The 18,947-nt window shown below is 48.7% G+C and overlaps 1 protein-coding gene across 1 annotated transcript in view; it reads left to right on the top strand.

The window, feature by feature from the left end:
* The window catches only part of LOC144105021 (venom metalloproteinase antarease-like TserMP_B), a 48,016-nt gene that overhangs the window by 5,665 nt on the left and 23,404 nt on the right, over nucleotides 1-18,947 (top strand). The window contains exons 5-6 of the mRNA XM_077638235.1: nucleotides 4,784-4,892; nucleotides 10,050-10,217. Of these exons, the coding sequence (XP_077494361.1) occupies nucleotides 4,784-4,892; nucleotides 10,050-10,217 (277 nt within the window). The remainder of the gene's footprint in view (nucleotides 1-4,783; nucleotides 4,893-10,049; nucleotides 10,218-18,947) is intronic.

The raw sequence follows: 18,947 nt of genomic DNA, 5'->3' as shown, positions 1-18,947 counted from the left end.
TTGGCGGAGGCCTGAGCCGGCGGCGGTGCCAAGGGAGCGGATTATGGCAGCAATGGCGGGATCTTGCGTTTGTGCAGTCCTCAGGTCCGTCAAAGCCGTCACGGAACAAGGGTGGCGAGAAAGGAAATCGGTATCTTGATGGGCAGAGCCGCGCCGATGCACTATTGTGAAATTGTACTCTTGAAGTTGCAGGGACCAGCGTGCAATCTTGGCATTCAAATGTTTGGCGGACTGCAGCCAAGTGAGAGCGCTATTGTCCGTGACTATGGTGAAGTGACGGCCGTACAGGTAGGGACGGAACTTCTCGACGGCCCAGACAACGGCGAGGCACTCGAGTTCTGAAGAGTGGCGGCGGCGCTCAACGTCGGAAAGCTGGCGGCTGGCATAAGCTAGGACTCTGTGGTCACCAGACTCGTCTTCTTGCAGGAGGACAGCGCCGAGCCCATCTTGGCTGGCATCCGTGTGGAGGACGATGGGGGCCGATTCGTCGTAATGGGCCAATGTAGGAGGCTCGAGGAGGGCGTGCTTGACGTCAAGAAACGCGAGCTGTTGGGCCTGCGTCCAACTCCACGGTGCATTCTTCTTCAGCAGGGCGGTCAATGGAGCGCTGAGCTTGGCAAAGTCCGGAATGAAACGGCAGAAATACGAAGCAAATCCAAGGAAACTTTTGAGCTCCTTGGCGGTGGTGGGAGCTTCGTAAGGTGTAAGCGCTTTTAGCTTTTCAGGGTCGGGACGGATGCCATGCCGGCTCACAACGTGACCCAAGTACGTCACCTCCGCGAAACCGAAGAAACATTTTTTTGGTTTTAAGCGAAGCCCAGCAGAGGTAAGGGCTTCGAGGACGAGTTTGAGGCGTCTCTGGTGTTCTTCAAATGTAGCCGCGTAGACAATTACGTCATCCAGGTAGACCAACGCCATAGTCCACTTCAAATAGCCTAAGACTCTTCCATGAGACGCTGGAAGGTGGCTGGAGCGTTCGAGAGACCGAAGGGCATACGGTTGAACTGGTAAAGGCCGTCGGGAGTCACGAAAGCCGTCTTTTCCGCATCATCGGGGTGAACAGGCACCTGCCAGTAGCCCGAGAGCAGATCTAGCGTGGAAAAATAACGGGCCCCCTTCAGGCGGTCAAGCGCATCGTCGAGGCGAGGCAGCGGGTACACGTCGCAATTAGTAATAGCATTTAGCTTCCGATAGCCAACGCAGAAGCGGAGTGTTCCATCCTTCTTGCGCACAAGGACGACAGGGGAGGACCAAGGGCTACAAGAAGGGGCAATGATTCCCTGGTCAAGCATGTCGCACACGTGCTGCTGGATGACTCTCCGTTCGGCTGGCGCTACACGGCGAGGTTGGTGATGAACGGGCCCGCGGTTGGGGCTGCGGACCGAGGAGCCTGCACCCGGACGCTGCGCTCGGCAGACGGTGGCGACCCCCGCGTGGCCAGCAAGGTCAATTCCGCCTCGATGGCGAGCGCCATGGCGGCGCGGACGGAATCAGGACGGCCAGAGCGGACCAAGCGCTGCACCTCGGGGAGTCGGATGGCGTCGACAAACGCCTCGGTGCCGACCAGGGCCACGGCGTTCTGAGGCGCTCCCGGCAGCGACTGCAGAGCCAGGCGCTCAATGGCGGCGGCGAGGTCCTGGTACGTCTCCCCGGGCTCTTGACGGCGGGCTCGCAGGCGGTGGTACTGCACACGGGGTTGACCTGAGGCACCATAGTGGTCGGCAAGGAGGCCCGCCAGAACAGTGTAAGAGCCCAGCTGGTCGGGCGGCACGTTCTGCAGCAGCTCGGTGGCGCGGCCCCTCAGTTTTGCAACGAGCATCCATGCCTTCATTTGCTCGTCCCAGCCTCTCGCCGCCGCAATACCGTCCAGCTGTATGCGGTAAGCATCCCACGAGCTGGTGCCGTCAAATGTGGGCAATTCCACAACGTCCAACGAACACTGCGGCGAGGACGCACCCGCGCCGAGCACGCCATTGGCGGCCACGACCGCAGGCCCAGCGACGGCAGAGCCGTAAACAGCGGCGGCGGGGACGCCCAAAGGCACCTGACCTGTGCTCGGCTCGGCTGGCACCAGGCGACGGAGTTCGCGCCGGAGAGCTTCCATCTCCCCAGCCTGGGCAGTCAGACGGGCCTCCCATGCGTCCATCCCTTCGGTGACTGTATCCAGGAGGCGCTCAACACCGGCGTCCGGCTGCTGCGAAGAGCCGAGCCTCTCCGAGCGCCTAGGTCTAGCGGCGCCGGCCGCCGCGTCGTCGGCGCTATCGGCTGGTGGTGGACTCCTGCCGTCTGGCACGTCGGGTGCTTGACTCTGGGAGCGGGTGAGCGGCATGATCCCACCGCTGCCACCAAAATGTTACGGTGTGGGATGCCACGGGGTGGCCACGGGCCCGCCCAGAGAAATATAGCAGCAGTACGGAGGAGAGCCGGCGAAGCACGACCGGCGGCGGCCAAGCTTTTTCGTTCTATCTCTCTCGTGCTAGAGCCGCGCGCTCGCCGCTCGCGCTCGCTCTCCGCCTCTTCTTTTATTCCCGTATCAATATATTCCATTACCACTTCCAGTGCCTGGCTTACTTTCGTAAATTATTATATTTTGATACTTCAAACATTACAGTAAATTTATTCACACTATTTTTCTCCATCTTCTGTTTTGCCTGCCTATGTGCTAGATCAGGTATCGCAATTCAGCCCTTGAGTTGCTAAGCAAGGCAATCTCGGCAGTTAATTCGAGAATAATAAAGCACTCTCTATTAGCTTTCTCTTGAACTCTACTCAAGCCATTTGTTTGAATACTTCGTTTAAGGATGCCATGAACAGTACTGCAGAGATTGTGCCCCTTTGCCTGGCACCGTTCCTGTATGGTATTGCATCGCATTCTCTGTGAACGACTAAAGTCGATGTGCAACCTCTATACATATTCTCCAGTACGTTTACATGTGCCTCTATCCTCTGCGGTGGCTAAGTTATTTTTGTGCTGGGATAACGAATTTAAGGTTGCTGGTCACTCCCAGCCACGGCAGGCGTACTATTGCGATGTAGGGGAGATACGCACCATTGCTGTGCTGTGCAATGTAAGTGATCCTTGGAGAACCCCACGCGTTGTAAATTATTCGGGAACTCTCCAAAACCGCATCTTAAGTAGCCCATGTGTCGCACAGGACGTTAATTCCGATAATGTGTCAATTACGTATGAATATTCTTCACCCTGATTGCTGAACTCCCGCATGACTTTTGATGGTTTGACTGGGTCAGAGGAAATGATAATTTACATTTGACATGAAAAGCTCTATAACTCGCATGTGAAAAGAGTTTAGGGTTTAAATACAGTTTTCTTCATATATCCACCGCGGTGGCTCGGTGGCCGTTTCGTTTACATATGAGCATAAGTTGTTGAGGTGAAATCACGGCCCCGATCTGTTCTATTCTGACAAAATCGATATGCAAAGGCAGTAATGCGCTGTAGATGACAAAACATTCTAAATAACCTTTGTTGGTCGAGGTTTATCCACAGCTGTCAACCATGTCTTTTCGAATGGCCACATGCAATTACAGAATGTTCAAAGCCAAATACAATGTAAAGTTTCCTCCCATTTGCCTTCATATTGGTTTGCGAAATAATATTACTTATGTAAATATAAAATTTATCCGCATGCCACAGAACGCCGATAACGAGCACACATTTTCGACTTAGGTGTAAAATTAAACGCCTGTCTTCCCGCTTTCAACGGCTGCAACCCAGAAACACAATTGCCCTATATAGTGTTCGTGCAAGAGGGCAACATTTTAAGATGTGGATGCTTGCGCTAATTGAGCGCGAAGAGGGAGTTGAGTGTCTTAGAATTTTTTTTGTTATTTCTGTCTGCAAATCACCTATTTACCTTGATAACCTGTTTGTATGAAGCTGTGGGTGCCCAATCATTTGTTCAGCGTTACTTTACAGCTGCTGCCATTTTGAAACTATTTTGTCAGATTGTATGTATTCTTAGATTCCTGTGCGTGTTTTTATTACGTGTGCTATCTGAGAACTCTCGGATAAATATTTTGAAAACCTATATTCTCTCACAGTAATTTGTAAATTGTTTGGCCTAAATACCTTAAGCGACATTTGGGCAATTAGGAAAGCCATACTGGAGTGCTTGGAAATAATTTTAACCAGATGGAGTTCTTTAACATGCACTGACAACACATAGCACACGGGCACTTTTTTATTGGGGCTGTTTCAAAAAACGTACAGGCATCACGGCCGGGACTGATCACGCAGAATACGCGCCAGCTGCCGAACGCAAACGCCATTGAGTGATCTCGGCTATTCTATTGCATGCATTGTATGGTAGCTATTGCCTACCGGGATTTCTATTGCGATTCAGCGCGCCGCAACAGCACGTTAAAACTTTCACAAATATGAGCCGTTCCTAAATGTTCCTTTATGGAATTTGAATAACAACCCATAACTCATTGCTTATGTGGCACATAGAAGGTTACGGACATCTCGTGAGAAAGCTACGTCGCATCATATGAATAGAAGTGCATGCAACCAGGAATTTACAGTAAAACCATGCTTAAAATGGACAATAAGAGCACAATATTTTACTGTTTTACATATTCCTCCCAAAAGCAGCTCTCGATTAAGGTTTCTTTTCACAACATGCGTCATTTGTTGAACAGTTTCTGCTTGTGCTTCAATGTCAGTTCTCAAACAGAAAGGAGATATAAGCATGCTATTATATGCAAAGAGTGTGAATTATCTGTACGGCTCATACACATCCAATGCCGAAACAATTTCCAGGTGTCGCCTATATTGGTGGAGTATGCGCCAAAGCAAAAGTCGGAGTCGGTGAAGACGAGCCTTACACCTTCTATGGAGTGCACACGCTTGCTCACGAGCTGGGACACTTGTAAGTTTCAAATGAAGCGTGCGCCAAAACAATCCGTTGCGAATGTTATTGCACAAAAGACTAATTTATTTTAAGTACTTGCCGTGTTTTCCCACATGGCCACATTGTCAGTTCATAATGCCTCAGAAGCGGACATAATTTGTTGGAGAAACGGTTATTACTCATATTCAGTGCGTATGAAAAAGTGTATTGACTGACAATGCTTTTGAGAAATTTGTAGAGTCATTATTCCTAGAAACTCACATACGAAGTCACAGCAATGGTTTCAGGACTATCGAACTAAGTAAATAATATTTGAACGAAAGCATCTTCGACGGAAGTCCGTCTGGTTGGACTCTTGAGATAGTTGAGAGAAAACTGACGCCAACCAATATTTTTAATTTTACCCAACGTTTTGGAACCAACTCGGTCCCTTCTTTAGGGGTGACTAAAGTGTGCCTGCTGCCTTAGCGCTCCCTTTGTTAGCACGTGGCGCAGCCCACTAACGTACGCGGTGGGGAGCGTTCCTGGAGTCCTATTCATCGGCTCCTTTGAGAGCCGGATGTGCCTTGACTCCACATAACGCCTCTTGAACAGGTTTGGCTCCACGGCCAAGGCGCTCACCTCCACGAGGGCTATGCGGTGGTCGGCGAGGGGGTTGGATTGTGAATTCATTATCCGGATGGCATTTTGCGTTGGCTTATTGTTTGGTAGAGATTTTTTGTTTCGCCGATGTATGAAGCCGGGCACTCTGAGCATGGGATTTTCTAGATGACATTCGGTTGTTTTTATCTCGAGACGCGGTCTTTCGGTCATGGTAAGATGCGGCTTGTTGTCTAAACAGGTAATTCAGCCACGAAGATTCCATGTTTTCCCAGAATTCGTGCAACTGCCTCGGTGTTTCTCCTCACCTATGGAAGCACAACGCTCGTGCATTTCGTTGTTTTATTGTTGGCTGGTCCCCCTGTCCTCCGAGCTTTACGAACACCAACGCGTTGAATAAACTTACGTGTGTAGCCATTCTTCTGAGGGTCGCCGAGAATGGTGGCTTCTGCTTTTTTCTCCCCTTCGAAGGAGCAAATAGACTTTGCTCTTCTTAGGAGAGAGGAGACGACGGATGCTATTTGGCTAGTAGGATGGTCGGAATAAAATTTATGTAGCGGCCGGTATGAGTTGGCTTCCTATAGATACCGAACTTTAGATCTGCCACTTTTCTTCTTATGAAGACGTCCAGGAATGGCAAAGTGTTGATCACTTCTCGTTCTATTGTGAACTGAATAGAAAGGACGACTGAGTTGAGGTGTGCAAGGTGTGCAGGTCGATGCGCAAGCGTCCAAATATTGTTGCAAAGCCGAAGGAAAAGCATCATGTTAGGTGCCCGAAAACATTGAAGCGAAAAATGTGGAGATGGATTTCGCCAAAACAATTTCAGACACTCGCGTGTTTTGTAAGGCCATTCTATGTGGCTTCTATTAATTGAACATGGCTTAAAATGTTACCACAAAATAACAAAAACACAAAAGAAATAAAATATTATGCAAGCAGAGGGCAGGCTCCTTCATAGTTTCATATACATGCATGTGATAGACAACCTAGATTAACATGCGTCTAACACCAATTGTCAACACATTTATTCACTGTGCGTAGAAGACTCAAATTTATTGTTCGTGAGTAAGTTTCACGCAAAAAACAGGTTAAATTGTTATGCGCAACTACTTACGATGCTTTTAATCAATAAAGGTGATGTCCGAAAGGACTAAAAAAATTCCTAGCCAATAATCAAAGATGTGAGCAAGAGCTATAGCCCTTAATGCCGATTACTCAATAGAACAATAAAAAGCGCAAAAAACAATTTGCAGCATTGCGATTTGCAGAAAATGAAGGCTATAGCAAATTGGCAAACACGGGGAAAGGCGAGATCACTGGACTCAACGCACGGAAGCGTAGGATTCTTTTAGCACGTGGCGGCGTGCGTTTATGAAGCGCCAGCGTTTCTAAATTACGAGGCCGCTGTTTCGTTTCTGTGTGCGGCTAAAACTGCGCACAAAGTCGGTTTAACGAATTTACTTCCACTAAGTTATGACGTTTGATTGAGGATCTTGAATAAGCAGACACCAGGTGCGCTGTGTAGCAGTGGATTCTCTATAGTGAAGCAAAAAAATGGCAGTGGCTTAGTTAAACCTGGTTAAACCTGGAGTGACGCGATAGCTACTGCTGGCTGAGTGGAACTTGGTCACGTGACCAAGCACGTGATGAACCATATTATCAGCCACGGTGCCGAGCCGCCGGCAGCTGCTCTGCGTCACATGACCAAACACGTGACTGCGTGGCGGCGGAGCTACGGCGTGGCGGCGCCGCCACAGGGTGGCAGCGCCACCACCGCCAAGCTGCAGGCTCGAAATGCTACCGTACTTTAGCTATCGCTACAAAAAGGTCTTTCTTAATTACAAAAACATTATAAAATGAATTTTTTAGGAGGAAGCGCGCCTTTCGGTTGGTTTCCAGATACTCATGAGAGCAGAACGCGCAAAAACGCTTTAAACGCATAATGTTCTATGAGAAATAGACAAAAATCGGACTAAGGCAATACCATGAGCTCTGCCTGTGCACTTCTAAAAAAATATATATTTTGTTGATTAGCTGCTTGGTCAAGCCATAGATAATTGCACAAATCATTAACACTTGGTGAAGCCAGGGCTGATTCGTTGATTACTAAAATTATGGGACGCTTCAAAATAAATTTGACATCGGTGGTCGTTGGTCTGGATGGTGTTGTGTCGGTCTTATGCGACAGACCGGTACCTCTGTGGCGGAATATGCACACTCCACTGGCCACCACCGAGGTGAATCGTCATGCCGCTGTACCACTCAAAATCAGTGAACGGACAACAAAACTCGACGGCAGCAGCACTGTTTATTGCTAAACAGTGAGCGAGTTTGTTTTGAATGCTTTTGAAAATTATTGTGATTCATCGCAGCACTCCATTGGGTCCGAATGCTATTCGGAGAGTCGAATACCATTTTACTCAAATTCCACCTAAATGTCCGCGTAGCACGGGTATTATGATAGAATTCCAGTAGGAGTAGTAGAGTAATAGCACAACGCTACAGCTGTAAAGCCTGTTTCGCATGCAAGAAAAAATGCTACCGAATCCTGCCGCCCCGCTGAGAAACTTATTTTGAGTCTTCACGGCGATGGGCGGCGAGGTTCCAATAAGCTGGAAAATTTCGCTGCGACGCACGGCTCAACCGCTCAGTCGCTTGCATGTGTACCCGCCTTAATACGGCTCGTATGCCATAATGTGCTTCAGGAACATGTGTTTATGTCAAGGATCACCATCAAAATCTACTTTAGCAACGTATACATTCCAATTACAGTTAAACTAAGACATGTCTACACATGTCTCAAACTTTTTATAGAGAGCTCAAGTCGGTTTTAACGAGTTCGAGAAATTACAAACTGTCTCTCTCTGTTGTAGCAATATGGAACGTTGCCATGTAGTATTATTAGATGGCAGAAAGGTGACCAGCGTTTGCCAAACACTGGATGAGTGGTGGCAAAGCTTGGCCAATACAGATAGCTTTCTAGAATGGCACAACCAATTCTAAAAAACAATAGCGAACTATGGCTTACATGGCCAATGGTAGCCAAGATTCCAAGATGGAACAGTCAGGAATAGCATATAATTGGAGAATTCTGGCTACTCTGGCCCACGACAGCACAGACAATACTAAGAAAGCGACCGGCAATCAGGCTCATCATTGGTTGCGTTAATGAGTGGTCAAGCCAAGATCAGATACTCGTTGGGAGCTCTGGGCCTACTTAGGGTGACGCTTTGCCAACTGATTTCTATTTTTGGCGGGCCGTCGTGTGCTACCCGGGCAGCAAACACCTACAACGAAAGAAGAAAGCAATGACCAAGGTACAGCTGGAAAAAATATTTACCACTTAAGAGATCTTTGTAATCTAATGTAATGGGAAAGTTCTCTTTAGATCGGTAGACAAAAACAGAGCCTTTCTCTCCATCGTAAGTGCATCGGCTAAGGGCATCTGTAAAATATGTAATGCATCGACGTTGTCTTCTTTTACGCGACAGCGTATACAGCCTGTTTGTTCGAAAGCCGTCGGCATAGTCAGCACCTCGTGTCGGAAATGACCGGAGGCTGCGTATAAAAATTGTATTATGGTAATTTTGAGTTCTAGTGATTGATGATTAATTAGTTTGTAATACCTGATGGCGAGGTATTTAACTCATTGTAATTAATTGGATAATAGATTATATAAGGAAATGCAACTCGAAAAAAAATAAAAGGGGTTCACTGGTGTCAGAATGCTCGGAATGAAAACTCAGTGTTTGATGATGGTAGGTAAGAAAATTTAGAGCATGTAAATATTATGGAAATTGAACAATTTAAAAGTGAAAATTGCGTTCAAAGGAGTCATACTGCCCAGAATAGAAAGCCTTACCCACTACGCTATCGCGGCATACTCTTAATGCGTAGCTTAGGTACCCTCTCCATCTTTTTATCAAAAACATGCCTCAAGCTGCTGAGAGCGATGGTGAATAGACTCTAACACCATTGAAATTTATACATAAAATCAATACGTGAGCGGTAGCTAAAGCTGGAGACGAGCTAAAAATGGAAAATCACTTTTCAGCTGAAGACTAGATCCTTCTTTGCAACGACCACTTCCTTTCTGCTTCCTTTCAGGTTTATTTCTTTACATAATGAAATCTAATTGAGCGCACAATTTTATATATTAGCCTCAGGTAGCGGCAAATGGAAACTAGAATTGACTTTGTGAGAGATAATCGGTGCTACTAATGGGAGGCTGTTCGCAGGTTCCAAGGTGCCGCCCTGAACCCCCGTATACGCATTCCAATCGCTGTGATAACTACAAGTGAAGCTATAAAAACGATTTGCAGGGTCGGTGAAATGGAAACGAAACTCTGTTGGTATTGGAGCTCCACATATTTAAGAACGTTACCAGAATGTGAAAGGATGTGGACGTCATTTTATTAAAAAAATTAACACAATGACCATTTTAAACACGCGCGGCGCTGCTACTTTTTGCTGCAACAGTGAAGACACTTCACTAATATAATCCTATTGCTTTCTCTATAAAGTTCTTTTGTTTAACATATAATGCGACTGCTTTCCCATAATTTCTGCTAGATTGGGGGCCGATCATGACGGTGCCAGGGGTGCCCCCAATATCTCGGGTTACCCATCAGCGGAGAAGTGTTCATGGGAAGATGGATTCCTAATGAGCTACTACGACCACTACAGAAATAGATACCGACTATCAAACTGCTCTAAGGAACAAATACAGTTTATGTACAAGTAAGAAATATTCTTTTTACATCCTTTTCAGCGTGTTCTTGTCATTGAACATTGCTTATAGTTTCCCTATTAATTTTATGCCGTGTGCCAAAATGATTACGCAGTGTTCCAATTATACTTTATTATTTACACTGATAATGGTACAGCTACATTTAGTGTTGGATTCAGAGACTATAATGCTCTGGATGCTAGTTTAGACCCTGTGATGCCATTTTGTTATGTGGAATGGTGTGAGCAGGCTTTAGCAACGTGGTTTAGTGTACTTCAGAGGCCATATAATTGTTGAAGCTAGCATTGTTCGAATGATTCCCTAGATACTTGAACACAGCAGTGTGCCGATCAGCACTGGTACCAGAGCATTTAGAATCTGCTGATCTCTGCACGTCATTTTGAGACGTTTCCTTTAGGCTACTTTTTTAAGCATCAGTATGCTAATAGTTACTGCCTGTTCAGCTCGCGGCTGACAGCACACAAAATCATGTTCTAGGTATTCTTGCAATTGGTTTCCAGAAAAATTAATAGAGGACTGAAGAGGGGAAAAATTTACTACAACTGTTTCCCAAGTAATAAAACTGCGTCAGTTCATGAAAAATAGTTTACAAAATAAAAACAAATGTTTTGAAGGAATCAGTGGTATTACGAGAGTCAAGCTGTAATATTAAAAAGGAACGTCTATGAATTCCGAATGCCATTTGAGGGCCTAGACAATTGCTTCTGTGTTTCCTGCGTAAGAGTAAGGGTACACATTTTTAGGGAGTGGTTCCACCAGATTTTTAGCTCGGAATAGAGAGCTTATTTATTTTTTAAAAATCGTCACCTTCACTAGCTAGCTGCACTTGGTTTTTGGGTCAGGGATTAAAACTAGAAATGATCGCCCGGTAAAATGAATAAAGAGGGGGGGGGGGGGGGACGTACGCCGCGTAGCACCGTACGCCGCGTAATGAGATAATGCTGGCCATCACTTGGGAACTGACAATATGCGACTGCTAGAACCAGGCAGCTATATTAGCATTATTGAGGATTTGCAGTAAAACGCGCAGTGCATTGCGCGACGTGCGCCAAGAGCCTTTTGAACAAAGTTCGTTCGCCGCCGTTGCAGTAGGTAGCCTGACCTTTAGGTGGTATTGAACGAGGAAAATATCCGCAATAACGAAGGCGGGCAACAGAGATCACAGCACGAGTTCGGTAGTTGTGGTACACCAAAGTCATTACACAGGCCGATGCCATCAACGCGAAACCAGACGCGGCGTTCTGCTGTCAACGCATATCCGATTCGCAGTCGGCAGGGAAAGGTTCGACCTCCACTTTCAATCGCAACCACCAACCGGTTACGCATTCCAACTCTCATGTCATTAACATCATTTGCCTGACTATGCCCACTGCATGACAAAGGCCTCTCTCACTTCTCTCCAATTAACCAGAGATTGTCTCTCCAATTAACGGGTGGGGAGAGAGATTAAAAGGCATTTTGCGGCCACCGCATCGCTGCAAACTTCTTTATCTAACTTTCAGGCGCACCCTGACACGTTTGCCTTCTCCTGTAAACCACTCAGTTACCCTTAACGACCAGCGGTTATCTTGCCCTCGCATTATATACCCTGCCCAAGCCAATTTTTTCCTCTTGATTTGGACTAGGATGTCATTAACTCGCATTTGTTCTCTCAAATACTGTGACCGCTTCCGGTCTCTTAATCTTACACCTATAATTTTCCTTTTCCATAGCTCGCTTCGCTGCCATTAACTTAAGCTCGACCCCCTTCGTTAGCTTGTATGTTTTCGCTCGATAGGTGGGTGCAGGTAGACACAGCTGTTGTATAATTTGTCTAGAGGGATTTTGGTAAACTGCCATTTATTATTTGAGAGCCCGTCATATGCACTTCATTCTATTCTTATTCTATTTATTTCCTTCTCAGTACCCGAATCAACAGTCAGTACCTGTACTAAGTACGTGTTCCCTTACCACTTCCAGAACCTCATTACCACTTGTGAATTACTGTTCTGTTCCAAGGTAGCTGATGATTACTATGGTTTTTTGCATGCTAATTTTAAGATGCACCATTCTGCTCCACCTGTTTAATTCATTGATTATGTTTTGCTGTTCATATCTTGAGTGACTAAGCAAGGTAATGTCATCAGTTAATCGCAGATTACTTTGGTATTCTCCAGAAACGCTCGTAATATTTCCAATCCTCAGGAAACAGCTCCCAAGGCCTCTGAAGACGTACTCTAAACCGGCGCTGAGCAGAATTGGCAAAACTGTTTTAGTTTGCATGGCCCCTTCCATTTTTAGAATTTTATCTCTGACTTAATGGTGCACTACGGTAGCTGTGCAGTCGTTATAGAAGTCTTCCAGTGTTTTTTATTAGACTCTTCTACAGCCTTATTACGCAGTGAATGCATGACACCTGGTGTTTCCACTTAGTCACATGATTTCTTGTAATCAATGAAGTCTATATAATGCCGCGAATCTTTGCAGTGTTTGTTCATTCTTGAAAGCTGCCGCCGCGATTCGTTATCGCTTTGTTTGCGATGCAAGACGCGACCAGATTTATGTTGGTTGATCGCCATCCAGGCAGAGCTGATTGTGCGTTATTCCAGAATGTTCTAGTAACTTTGCGCACTTTATTTCCAAAGATTGCTGTGAGCTTTAAATTGAGCACGGCAGACAGCGGCGGGCATTCTGTTCGACGACCGCCGAGCACGCTTATTGCTACACCGCCGCCGAGTGATTCAGTCCATTCTGGGCGCAAGTCAGCCCAAATACAGTTTTGTTTAGAGACTATTTTTGCAGTCTTTCTGCTCTCCGGTTTGCAGCCACCACTTTGTGACATCTGGTGGAGGTGCGCTGGTGGAGGTGCGAGGTATTCTTCCATGTACCGGACACCCCGCTTGAGTCGTGACGCCAGCCCTCTGCACTTCGCACCCGAGGACGAGCCAGCAGCTCAGCGAGCAAGCGCACGTCTCCAGAGAGAGCAGCCTGAGTTCGGGACTACGCCAGACCGCACCAGAAAGGGAAAAGACGCTGCTACGAGCACCGCAACCTCGCCAAAGGTGTCGCCAGCGATCATACTGTAGCAGCCGCGGATGCCGCCAATTTCAATGGATCCCTAGGCGAATACCCCGAAGAATGGTCGGACCAATTTGAGCGCGTGGCATCAATCAACAAGTTGGATGATGCGGCATAAATTCGACACTGCTTTTTCTCACTGGAGGGTCTAGTGGTGGTCTAGTGGCTTGGGCGTCCGCCTCGGCTGCGGAAGGTGGTTGGTTCGAAACCCACCGCCGGCCACCCACTGGCAAAAATGGGCACAAGCGTCCCCCGGCTTGGCGCCCGGCTTCCTCAGGGGTGTGCGCTTGGAAGAGGCTCCGCAAACCCCACTGCACCCCACGGGGGGCAAAACCAGTTTCGAACACTAAGCTTGCAAATGTGGTTCATGATTCAGATGACACAATGAGTTGATCTTTTGTGTTCGATGGAGTTTAAATGAGCTAGCACTAGGGAGTTCAGCAGATGAGAATGTGCTCGAAGAAGTTCAGCATGCTGCGCCATCAAAATGAATGATACCTTCTAACCACGTTGGCCGAAGGTGTACGTTCGCAGCTGGGCGAGAACTCGACCCGCGAGGGCCGCAGCGGGGTTTACGGAGCTTCTCCCAAGCGAACACCCCTAAAGGAAGCCGGGCGCCAGGCCGGGGGCCGCTTGTACCCATTTTTACCGGTGGGTGTCCGGCGGTGGGTTTCGAACCAACCACCTCCCGCAGCCGAGACGGGCGCCCAACCAAGTACGTGGTAAGAAAACCAGGAGTCGTCCCTAACGACATGGAAGCTATTCAAGACGGAACTTATCAAGGTATTCACCAGTGTCGTGAGAAAAGAAGGGGCCGAACGACTCCTCGAGTCCAGGATCCAGCTTCTGAATGAGCCCGTCCGCGTTTACGTCGAGGAGATGAAGCGCCTATTTCGCCGCTCCGAACCCGAGATATCCGAGGAAAAGAAAAATTCAGTTTTTTGCGCGGCGCAAGAGAACAACTCTTTGGCGGCCTCGTCCGCCAGCCGCCAAAAACAGTCGACGAATTCATGCAACAAACCTACACTGTCGAGAAGACCCTCGACGTACGAGCTCCGCAGTACCGCCCTTCTTCAGTCTGTGCAATCTTTCCGGTTACGATGACGACCACGAGCGACAATTTACGGGAAGTTATCCGTGAAATTATCCGCGAGGAGCTACGCCGATTACTGCCATCCTCCCCACAGCCGCAAGCACCGACGCTAATGGACGTGGTACGGGGAGAAGTGCAACCGGCACTTGGCACCCCGACGGCCACAGAACACCAGGCCATGACCAACGCCGCTGCAGTACGCACTCCGCATCCCCAACGACACCTCTCACGTCCCCTCTGAGAGGAGCCACTTGTTCCAGAACGACGCCACGACGCCTCCCTGCGCCCACCAGCACAGCCTATGAGCGACGCTCAAGCACCTGGAAATGCGGCGCCTGGAGGACTTCCGACAACCGGCCGTTGTGCTTCCATTGCGTTGAGCGTTGTGCGTTCTATTGCGTTCTTCCGCACTGCCCGTACCGACGTATCGGTCTTCGAAGATCTGCCGTTAAAGCCCCACCACGCTTCGGACAACATCCGCAGGAAATCGAGGAGTACCAGCGTAGAGAGGAGTACACGTACGCCGTACCACCTTCCGCGCTCGCCATCGCCGTCAACATTGCGCTTTGCGTCGCCACGCTGCAGCTACGCAGCCGCGGTTTGAGGAAGGTCTCCCAGCCTTGTAAAGGAAACTATAGACAGACAGCTCTGGAGGTGAGGTTGCTCACGAGCGACACCGACCACGCACCATGAAGACGCTGCACTCGCTACGCCACATTAATAACCTACACTCGCTGCACCGACGGCGCACAAAATGACAACCCTGACCACGATGCAAAGTGGCTTCAAAACGACGCCGCCACACAGAAAAGCTTCAATCACACGCCCCACCCGCGACTCGCATACGCGACGAAGCCGTGACCCGACGCCAAGGGAGAAATTTAATGTAAGAGCCAGGACATTCGACTTAGAAGTGACTATCTACAGCCCGAAAGTTAACGCTCTAGTCGACACAGGAGCCGATTACTCGGCGATGAATGGAAAATTCGCTGCGCAGCTTAGGAAAGTCACGACCGCTCGGTATCGCCCACAAATTCGCACCGCAAGGCTCTTTATACCATCAGGACGATGCATAGCTCGAGAGACTGTCAAAGGACATACCTATCCGCCGACCTTCGTTGTGCTACGGCAATGTTCCAGCGAAGTGATATTGGGCATTGATTTCCTTAATGAGCATCAGGCGATCATCGACTTGCAATCCAAGGTCATCACGCTTTCGACGGACGAGACCATCTATTCAATAAGAACTCTGGAAAATTATGTTGCCATGAGTGTCCTGGAGGAAGAAGTGAGCGTGCCACCCCGTTCAAGCCTTATAGTGACCGTAGGTGCCACGAAAGCTATTAAGACTGAAGTCATCATCGAGGTGAACATCCTGTTGCTTCTATATCGAGGAATCAGTATCGCAAAAGGCATCGCACATTTCTGCAATGCCCAAGCCGAAGTACTGCTGACAAACTTCAGCGAAGAATACGGGCACAATAACAGAAGAACGATGATTGCTTTCTTCGACGAAATATCCGATGTACGAGACTCCATTGCTATCTCCGACCCATCCGAGAAGATTCACCTGACCAAGATAACTCGACCACTTTCGACATTAACCCATCCGTGCCGCGGAAGAGACCAGACCAGGTCCGCAACCTGCTTTGAAGCTACAGCAAATGTTTTTCGTCATCGCCGAAGGTCCGACAAGCTCCAGCTGGCAATCAAAGCCCCTACCGTCAGAGCCCCTACCTTGTGTCGTCGCGAGAACAAGCCAGATGGGAACAGGTGAAAGAAATACTTCGCAACGACGTCATCCAGCCATCAAACAGTCCATGGATGGCACCAGTAGTTCTAGTGTGGAAGAAAGACAGCGCACTTAGATTCTTTGTTGATTGCCGCCGCTTGAACAACACAACAAAGAAGGACGTCTACTCCTTCTCCCGCATCGACGGCACACTAGACCGGCTCTGCAACGCCAAGTATTTCTCGACGATGGACCTCAATTATGGCTACTGGCAAACTGTGGTCCATGAAAGAGATCGCGAGAAAACCGTATTCATCACTCCGGTTGGGCTCTTTGAGTTCAAGTTGATACCATTTGGTCCCTGTTCCGCATCAGCGATGTTTCAGCGGGTAATGGTTACAGTGCTAGCCCCTAACCTAATTTACGAAGGCAGACGAGCCCATTAAATGGGAAGGCCCTCAAGCAGTAGCCTTCAAAGAACTCTGCGTCGTTTACAGTCCCCGCCAATCATCGCGCATTCTGATGAAACCACCGATACTGAAATTCATACCAACGCAAGCAGAGTGGGCCTAGGCGCCGTCCTCGTTCGAAAAGCGAAGGGCAGGAGAGTCAGCGCATATGATAGCCGTTCCCTTTCCAAGGGGGAGACTAACCATTCGACAACTGAAAAGGAGTGCCTTGCCATCATCTGGGCAACATCGAAATTCCGCCCCTACCTGTACGGAAGACCGTTCAAGGTGGTAAGCGATCACCACGTGCCGTACTGGCATGCCAATTTGAAGGACCCCTCTGGCCGCCTTGCTCGATGAAGTCTGCGCCTCCAGGAGTTTGACGTCACCGTCGTTTACACGTCCGGACGCAAGCACTCTGACTCCGATTGCCTCTGACAAGCCCTAGTAGATGCACCGCCACCGGACGATGATAAAGACGCCTTCCTGGGACCCATTAGCCCTAGCTCATTTGCATAGCAGCAACGATCGCACCCCGAACTAAAACGCCAAATCGAGCACTTGGTAGGCAAAGTTTCTTCACCCCCCGCCTCATTCAAGCGAGGACTGTCTTCCTTCTTTGTACAGAATGATGTCCACATGAAGAACTTCCCAGGGAACAAAAGAGCCTACCTCTTTGTTTTACCTGCTTGTCTGCGAGAAGTGTTTCTACAAGCTTCACACAACGAGCCGAATGCCGGACATCCGGACATTGCCGGTTTACCCGCACCCTCCGCCGCATTCAAGACAAGTATTACTGGCCCCGACTGTCTGCCGATGTCGCACATTATGCGAAAACCTGCCGAGATTGTCAGCAACAAAAGACCAGCACCCGACCATCAGGATTTTGAACCCCTTTGAACCTTCCTCAAGGCCCTTTCAGCATTTCCCCAGGGACTTGCTTGGCCCTTTCCCAAAGTCAACGTCTGGAAATAAGTGGATCACCATAGCGACCCACTACCTGACCAGGTACGCCGCTGCAAAAGCCCTACCGAACAAACAGCAGCAGCAGTCTCTAAACTTTTCGTGACGTGCATTCTTCTGCGACACGGCGCCTCCTATGTGCTCATCACGGACAGAGGAACAGAATTCACGGCGGAACTAACGTAAACCATCCTGCGTTAGATCCAAACCAGCCACTGGAGGACAACTGCATGCCAGCCGCAGATCAACAGACTGACTGAGGGCCTGAAAAAAACTATCGCCGATATACTCGTCATGTCTGTCGACACCGAACACAAGACCTGAGAGGTCGTCATCGCCTACAACACCGCGGTGCAGGAGACCACCCAGATGACACCTTTTAGGCTCGTTCATGGCAGGGCGGCCACGACCACGCTTGACGCCATGCTGCCAAAAGTTATTGAAGAAGAGAACATCGACATCACCGCGTACCTCCAACCCGCAGAAGCTCGAAGACTTGCCCGATTACGGATCAAAGACAAGCAGTGGACCGACGCTATACGCTACAACCTACGAAGACGCAACGCGGAATACAGAGGCCGCCACGGTGGCTGGGTGGTTACGGCGCTCGGCTGCCGGCACGAAAGACGCGGATTCGATCCTGGACGTGACGGTCGAATTTCGATGGAGGCGAAATTCTAGAGGCCCGTGCACTGTGCGATGTCAGTGCACGTTAAAAAAACCCAGGTGGTCGAAATTTACGGAGCCCTTCACTACGGCGTCTTTCATAGCCTAAGTCGCTTTGGGACGGTAAGCCCCCATAAACCAGCAACGCGGAATACAAGTAAGGAGACAGTGTTTGTGTTTGGACGCCCATTCGCCGCCGTGGATTGAGTGAAAAGCTTCTGTGCCGCTATTTCGTCCCGTACAAGGTTCATCGTCGGCTAGGTGAACTGGATTATCAAGCCATCTCTGACGTAATGACTGCATCCCAGCGACGGCGCGTACGACCAGAAGTCATCCATGCAGTCCATCTGAAGCCCTATTGTGCTCTCTAAAGGACGCCGGCTTTCCACACTCTGTGTTTATTATTCCCACGATTCGTTTTATTTGTTGTAAGTCGCCTTACATGATTAAAGCATCGGGTCGACGCTTCTTTGAGAGGGGAGTAATGCAGAGAACCTTTCCAGTGTTTGTTCATTCTTCATAGCTGCCGCCACGCCACTTTATCGCTTTGTTTGCGATGCAAGACGCGACCAGATTTTATTTGATTGATCTCGTCCAGGCAGAGTTGTTTCTAAGGTGTTCCAGAATGTTCTAGTAAGTTTGCGCCCTTTATTTTGAAAGTTCTCTATCGGCTTTAAATTGAGCACGGCCGACAGCGGCGGGCATTCTGTTCGACGACCGACGAGCACTCTTATGGCTACACCGTCACTGAGTGATTCAG

The sequence above is a fragment of the Amblyomma americanum genome, chromosome 9 (assembly GCF_052857255.1).
Source record: "Amblyomma americanum isolate KBUSLIRL-KWMA chromosome 9, ASM5285725v1, whole genome shotgun sequence".
Classification (NCBI taxonomy): Eukaryota; Metazoa; Arthropoda; class Arachnida; order Ixodida; family Ixodidae; genus Amblyomma; species Amblyomma americanum.
Note: the sequence above shows the minus strand (reverse complement) of the source record. Positions and strands in the feature narration are given on the sequence as shown.